The sequence below is a fragment of the Sesamum indicum genome, linkage group LG7, assembly GCF_026168435.1.
Source record: "Sesamum indicum cultivar Baizhima isolate 11 linkage group LG7, ASM2616843v1, whole genome shotgun sequence".
NCBI classification, from domain to species: Eukaryota; Viridiplantae; Streptophyta; class Magnoliopsida; order Lamiales; family Pedaliaceae; genus Sesamum; species Sesamum indicum.
In genome coordinates this window covers 7833554-7841572 of record NC_142663.1, presented here as the reverse complement: position 1 = coordinate 7841572, position 8019 = coordinate 7833554, and the positions used below count along the sequence as shown (strand labels likewise).

Genomic DNA, 8019 nt, shown 5'->3' with positions numbered 1-8019 from the left:
TTTGCCCTTCTCTTACATCTAATATATAATACTATATATATTTATTAATAATAAAATATTTTATATAATTATTATTTAATTAAAATATTATATATTAACAATAAAATATTAGATTAATTAAATTAATTAAAAATTAATTTATATATTAAAAAAAAGAAGTAGCGGGGATCTGGTTGGTGACCTCTACCTATCCGTTGGACTGGAGATGTGAATCTTTGTTTGATACACAAATTTGTATATCATTCTTGTATTTTTTGATCTTGGAATTTTCGATCGTTGTCTGAGATTATTTTTTGAGGCAGTCCGAAGTGACACATAATATTATTCCATATAAACTTCATCACTTCTCCTTCCGTTATACAAGCGAGTAGCTCTGCTTCCACCCACTTGGTAAAGTAGTCGATGGCTCCCAAAAGGAATTTTCTTTGTCTGGGAGCCAGGGGAAAAGGTCCCATGATGTCTATGCCCCATTGTGCGAAATGGTAGGGTAACAACTGTTGGGGAATAATTAATAGTGACCAAGTCTCTTACACTCTTAGCCACATGTTTTGCTTATTTTAAACAAACAATCCGTTGGCAATATTTTGTGGTTGATAGAGAGTCCAACTTCCTAGCAACTTAGCTACACATCTATAAATAGACTCAGTCCCTATGTATTTAAAACACACCCAAATCGAGAGCCTCTTCTCTTCAAGCTTCTTCCTCTTCTTTCACTTCTGAGTGTTCTTTTTGTTCGTTGTTCTAAGCTTTCTTCACGAGTGCGCGTGTAAGAAAGTAATAGCTGTGTTAACTTTGGGGAGCGATCGATTTATACTATCTGCATCACGGTAGTACCGAAATTTCGCTATTAAGGCAGTGGTTTCCACAACACAGTCTTTCATTCTTCTTCTTCATTAGTCATTTGTGTGGATTGTTGGGGAATGACTAATAGTGACCAAGTCTCTTACTCTCTTAGCCACATTTTTCGCTTATTTTAACATGAGGCTAATTAATGCATATTAAGAAAATTAGAGTTATAAAGTCTCGTCGTCTATATTTGTTCGTCGGATCCAGCCCGACAAAGTTATGTAAAATAATTATATTTACACATTCTGATTTATGGTTTCTGTCTTTTGTATAATTACAAAAACCACCTCTAACAGCAAAAAAAATAAAAATAGTTTATGTAATAACATTCACGTTTTTAGAGGGTACGTGTGTGTAATTTTTCAGAAAATATGAGTGGTTTATATAAACGAAATCGACTTTTTCAGTGGGTGTATGTGTAATTATCCCAAAAATAGAAATGATTTATATAAATAAGTTATAAATCAAGAGGTGTAAATGTAATTATCCTAGATACATTATGATTCCTTAAAAAAACGACATATATTATTATTCTTGATAATATCAAATGAAAATTTGCTGGTCTCTATTTATATACAAATTTGTGTGGACGAAACAATTTCACACGTGCGGGCCCTTTTTAGCATAACATCAATCTATGTCGACTGAGAAATGGATGGACTGTATTTTACCTTATGTGAAAATACTAACAGATCGAAAATATGATTTTTAAAAACTTTTAAAAAAGAAGACCATTGTCTCCTCCTCAATGATTCACAGGGATCTCATTGTTTTGTTTATTTATTTATTTAGGATAATGTTTCGCCTATTAATATTTTTTCAGTGCAGTCTCTTGCATTTTATTTCGCTAAAAAATTATTATCGCCGATTAGTAATTTTAATATTTTTTAATAATCTCATAATTATATTTTTTTTTCCACTTAACTACCCACTGCTCTACATTTTTCTCTCATCATATTTTTCACATCAAATTCTTTTTATATGCTCGAAAAATCATGTACGACGATAACTAGTTAAATATAACCTGAAGGGATGTCGACATAATTTAGATTTTGGGCGCAACTGAATGTCATTAGTATATTTGTATTTTTTGTGACTTTAGCATATGTATTTTAAAATAAAAAATTTAATGTCTTTACAATAGTTGAACTTTAAAATTTATTTGATTGTATAAGTGATTGACTTTATATTAAAGATTGCAAAAACTGCCCCAACTCAATTAGACTACAAAGTATGATTTTAGTGATTGTCAGGTTAGGTTTAGGCTAGACTTTTTAAAAATAATAAATATCGAATTGAGCCGAAAAATTACCTAAATTGGTCCAACCCGCACCGTGTTCACTTTTAGTGTAATGCTCTACCTCATACTCAATCCCCCTACACCATCTCACAAAGCAATTTCTTAGTATTTGTTGTTGTTTGTTCACCTTCTTCAGAGTATCTGGGCATATCTCCCCAGAATACTTCTCCATACCTTCTTTTCTTTTCTTTTAAATCATTACCAGTAGCTTGACTCTAATCCACTCGATTCCCTTTTGCAGCCAATCAGTTATCATATATGGGTGCTTACGGTGCGATTTTGACTTTTTTAAAACTATTTTCAAATTAAATTGTCATTGGTAGTTTTATAAAATAATTTTTTAAATTGCCACTTCTAAAATCAAAATCAAAGGTGCGGTTTAACGGTTTTATTACTTGCAATAAAAATAAGACGTTGAGACTAACATAAATAAAGAATTGAACAAGTGTTTGTATGCAGCAATCAAGAAAGACCAACATTATGCACCATATATCACCAACACTCTCAAAACTTTAAACAGATTAAAATGTAAGAACATATATAACAATCCAACAAGAAAACACTTAGTTCAGCAAAGGCCAAGAATTGGTTATGGACATATTAAAAATATTATTAAAAAAATATATTAGATTTAATTGCATCCTTAATCAATATTTGATAATTAATACTAGGTAATAGTAGACTATGCAATTGAGAATTTGTAGACAATAGGCATCGAGATCGACTTACTTCATTGTATGGATGTCATCCTGCATAAGCACAACTTAACTATTATTATGTATAGCATAAAGAACCTGTAACAATTGTGACACTTATTAGTATTTAGTGTTAGCAAAAAATTTAAAAAATAAAATATCATAAAAATATACATTTAATCATTCATGCAAATTCAAACCTAATAAAGATTCCTTTCAAATTAGTCGTATATGTTCTTTGATGTTGCGCTAGAGCTTGATAACTCCAATTCTGAGAATGACAAGATCATTATCAATAGATTCAATAAATATTTAAAAGCATAGAGTGAGAGAGAACAAAGATAAAATAGAAGGGGGTAAGAGAGAAAAGAGAGGCGGAAAAGGGGAGAAAAAAATATGGGAGGAAAAATGAATGAAAAATTACGGCAATCATCAAACAGACTTAAAGTTTAAACGGACTTAAAGAAATTAATCATAAATATTTTTTGGTATAAAGTCCAAATATAAATTTAACAAAAACGGACTTTAGTAATATGGATCTTTAATAATATATGAATTTTGTGCTTATATAATTTGAATATAGAATTCTTCTAACAAATTAATTATTTTATCAAGTTATTATATATATATTTAAAAAATTAATTATATATTTAGCGATACAGTTCGATTTCTGACCCTTTTTTAAGCTCGAAATTAAAATCAAACCAATAGTATTGTGCAATTTTACTCTAAATATAGAATTGCTATTTGAAAAATAAATCATAAAAAATGGTTCAATTCAATTTAATTCGGGCAGTTTTGGGTGGTTTGAATTTTTCTTATCACCTCTAGATCAGCCTCACTAAATCACTCATTTTCAGTATCCACTCTCAGCTCATTTAAGTTTGCTTATTCCCTCATCTTTTGTTTGTTCATTTTTTTGAACATTTTCAATTTTTTCATCAACTCTATATTAATATCCTTAATGTGGTCCAATGCAACACTAAGGGTATCAAATTCACTCTCTTCATCTTCAGGCTACCTATAGTCCTTATCAGATGAGCCATCAAACTCTGATGAGGAATCTGTTAACCAATCACCTACCACCATTTTCCCCTTTCTTTTTTCACCCTCATCCCTTACCCCTTCACCCTCCATCCTTGCTATTTTTTCACCTTCATTCCTTACCTCTTCATCCTCCATCCCTATTGTTTTATCACTCTCACCCCTTACCCTCTTACCCTCCACACTTGCATTTTTTCCACCCTCATCTTTTGCCCTGACTTAGAAAACAAAAATGTTTCAGAAAAGCAGCCCAACTATCACTATGTCTAACAATAAAACATAGAGGGCAAGAAAGCACATGGTTAATAGTGCAAATGGGTACCATTTTGGGTCAATATAAAGGACCACATATACGACAAAAGACAAGATTTTTTTATTCTACTGAACAAGCATAATAAACATAAAGAATGAATATTATAATCCAATCAAAGATTTCTCAACTATTTCAATTAGTTCAAATTTAATCCAGGGGCAATGAACTGTATTTTGAAAAACACATGAAATTTTTTATTGATTTTCTCTCATGGATTTTTTTTCAAATATTTATTAAAACAGAGGGAGGGTAAAATGCACTTTACGCATCTATATACATAATACATAAAGAAACTTTTTATTTAAATAAAATAAATGACAAATATTATACATGTAACCATGCTGAAAGAACTTGTTCCATGCTAAATCGTACCATTAAGAAGTGCAAGACTTGCTACAAGTGAAACGACATGTTTACAAGACGGAGCTGGCCCAACATATCTGTATTCATCCATTGCAGGATCATATAAAACCAGCTGAGAAGACAAAGGCTCGTAACGAAGCTCTCCGTGCCTGCTCACATTTCTAGGTTCACTATTTTCAGTACAGCATAGAATTTTGCCTCCAACTGTTAGTTCCACACATTTGGTGATTCCTCCCCCGAGCACAACGCTGAACTGTTTGCTCCATGATTCCACGACCCCGTATGCTTTCATCACCCACACATCACAGCTTATATGCGTTCTTGATTCCGCAACCAACACGCAGAGAGATCCCATCACCACAGATATCGAAATGTCTGCACAAGCATTGGTATCCAGGTCCCTGTCTATTTCCGGCAATTGCAGTTCCCCAAAAACCTCATTACAAATGTCGAATAACATGATGCGCTTGATATTATTGTATAACGACGGTAAACAGGTGAGCCAGTGGACAAATCCATGCAGGAAAACTGACCTGCCGAGTGGAATATTAGGCGGAACTGAGACGTTCAGTCTTTTCCAGGACCTAGCCTTCACGGAAAACACTGCAGCTGCTCCAGGCATGTGCATGCGGGAAGTGACGGGACGCCTGAGCTTTAAAACCTTGTAATCATTCACAGATGCGTCGAATCCAATGCCATAGTATAGATCGACTGGATTGAATTCATCGGTGAAACGATGAACCGGTAGTCCAGTTGCCCATCTAACGCATGGATTACACAGTTGTATGCCCACGTAATCGGACGAAGAACTGGCGAGACAGAAGAGTCCATCGCAAGAACCCATAATTCTGCAGCTTTCAGCTGCACCTCTCTTCCCCAGGTCTAGTTCCATGTTATTCACGGGAAGTGTACCAGGATTGCTTTCGGGGAACAGGCGCAGTTTGAGGGGAGCGCGGGGATCTGCGTGTCTTTCAGTCAGAATTACTATACGGTTGCTGTTACTGTTTTTCAGGGAAGCACCGAAGTGGTATTGATGTTTGGCGACGAATTTGGGGTCGCTGATTGTAGAACACCACCATTTGGAGACGCTTCTGAAGCTCGAGAGGGTCTCCGGCGGAAGCCATGACAGTATCTCGATTATCAGATCTTGAGGCAATGGACTCTCCTCAGAATTCATGATTTAACCTGCAAATCTAGTGATGAATTAGTCAATACAAAGATATTAAAAAAAGATCAGGGAAATATAGTAAGTGAAGAAGGCATAATTGCAATTATTTATATATATAAGTTTGAGCATCGGATGCAGCATTGATCAGAGCTTGTTTGGTGGAGGAGAACTTGTGAAGATGCGGATTCTTTTTTCTCTAAGGCTTTTTTAGGATTTGATCTTTCCTAGCTTGGTGAGATATGAGAATAACAAACAGAAGAAACTTTCCAAACTTCATAAGCTTTATTTTTGGAAGATGGAGATTAGAGAGGAAAAGATTTGAGATAGGACGAAATTTTAAGTAACATAAGGTTTGCTCGAATCTGAACAGTCATGTGGCAAATGCATTACACTTGTAATGTATTAGCGAATAATTCAAGAAAAGTGATCAATCACGTAGCAGATGTATCACACTTGTTCTATGATTAATATGGTTTAGCCAAACCTACTTTGACTAAGAATCTTTTTGTGTGCGCTTCTGAAATATAAAATATATTAAATTGTGTGTATTTTGCAAAGACAACAGAAATTTGAAATATTTTCAGTATTATTTGTCTGTTTACACTTGACTCAGCTAGTCCAATTAAGTATTTGATAAGGCTCAATTTGGATAAGCTGGAATATTTACTCTTAGGCCTAAACTTTAACTTAATTATTCTGGGATGTAGCTAAAATTAGAAATTCAAAATAGTTCTTTTTTGTTATTTAGACAATGCTTTGAATGGAAAAATCGCATTTTTAGTCTCATATGTTAGAATGTTTTTTAATTATTGATTTTATTTATCACGATTTTCTCATCCAAAAAAACAAAAGGGTTAGAGAAGTACCTGTTACCTGCAACAAGTGAGAGAAGGATCTTTCTGCAAATTCTGCTTCTTCAAGATGGATGAGGACAGCCCACTTACTAGAAATTGCTTACAAAATCATGCATGAGTCGTAACCAGACATCATTAACTAATTACAAGAGGTAATATTATGGCTAAGACAAACTGATCATGATGAAGGTAATAGATTCATGGAGACTAATTAGCAACATACAACGTTTCTGCAATTTCAAGACATAAATTGAGAATTTCATACAAGGTATATATATATATATATATATATATATATATATGGTGTTTGCTTATTGAGTCAAGGTCAATTATTTTAATATTCTTGGCTGTCACTTTTGTTTGATTAATTAAAAAAGTAAGTAGAGGGTTTGAAGGTGAAAATTGGGGAGAGTCCAATAATATGTTTGAACGTGTTAAAAGACTATACCTAACATAATAAGGTATAAAGTATAGTATTTTTCATAGATAGTCAATGTGAACGCGTAGCATATTGCAATTTGATTTCTTAATGATCCTTTTGATATACCAAACATAGTCTTGTCTATATTCTTTCTACCTATGTACCTTGTGTGAATGCTTAACAAATTTCATTTTTTTTATTAATCTATTACCTGCTTGAAAGGTACATTTATGATAGACATTTATTGAGAGAATGTGCTGCCACCAGCGACAACACTAATTAATTTTAGGGTAAATTGCATAACGCTCTCGGTATGTTTTACTGAAATAAAATTTCTTTGTATTAATTTTGTAGGCGAAAAAACTCCTGTATTATTTAAAATATAGTAAAAAAGTCCTTCTCTGTTAGAAATTAATGGAGAGTAGTTGACACTCGCCTATTTCGTAAGTGGGCTTCATTTTTTACCTTTTTTAGGATTACTTTATATGTGCAAATGTTCATTTTACCATCCTTTTTTACATGTAAATATATTTTAATAAATAATAATATTATTGATTAATTTAAATTATTATTTAATCTAAATATATTTTAGTAAATTATATTTATTTACGAAATATATTAATTAAATATAAAAACCTAAAAAGTATATAAAATTTTTAAAGGTTAAAATTTCAAATTGAAAAATCACCAAACAAAAATAAATATATTAAAATTCACATTTTAAATTTAATATTTATTAAATATAAATATCAATCAATTATATATTATTAACAAAATTAAATTATTATTTAGTTTAAATATATTAAAATAAATTATATTTATCCATACAATATATTAATTAAACATAAAAACATTATATTAATCTTTTTAAATTTTCTTATATAATATAAATAATTATTAAATTACGATATTAATTTCAGTATTATAATACATTATTATTATTTTTAAATTTTAAAAATTTATCAATTTTTACTTATTTTTAAAAAATTAACAATACGAGTTAAAAAAATTAAAA

The 8019-nt window shown here is 31.6% G+C and overlaps 1 protein-coding gene across 4 annotated transcripts; it reads right to left on the bottom strand.

Moving 5' to 3' along the window:
- Positions 1-4540: 4540 nt before the first annotated feature.
- LOC105166401 (F-box protein CPR1-like) lies at positions 4541-6835 on the bottom strand. 4 transcript variants are annotated; one of them, XM_020695279.2, is made up of 2 exons: positions 6596-6835; positions 4541-5754 (listed from the first exon to the last, which is right to left on the bottom strand). In XM_020695279.2, the coding sequence occupies exon 2, from the start codon at positions 5736-5738 to the stop codon at positions 4560-4562; it is 1179 nt and encodes a 392-aa protein (XP_020550938.1). In that variant the 5' UTR covers positions 5739-5754; positions 6596-6835; the 3' UTR covers positions 4541-4559. The 4 variants fall into 4 exon arrangements, with proteins under 4 accessions (XP_020550938.1, XP_020550937.1, XP_020550939.1 ...); XM_020695278.2 differs by having other exon boundaries at positions 4541-5746; XM_020695280.2 differs by having other exon boundaries at positions 6603-6835.
- Positions 6836-8019: the final 1184 nt, after the last annotated feature.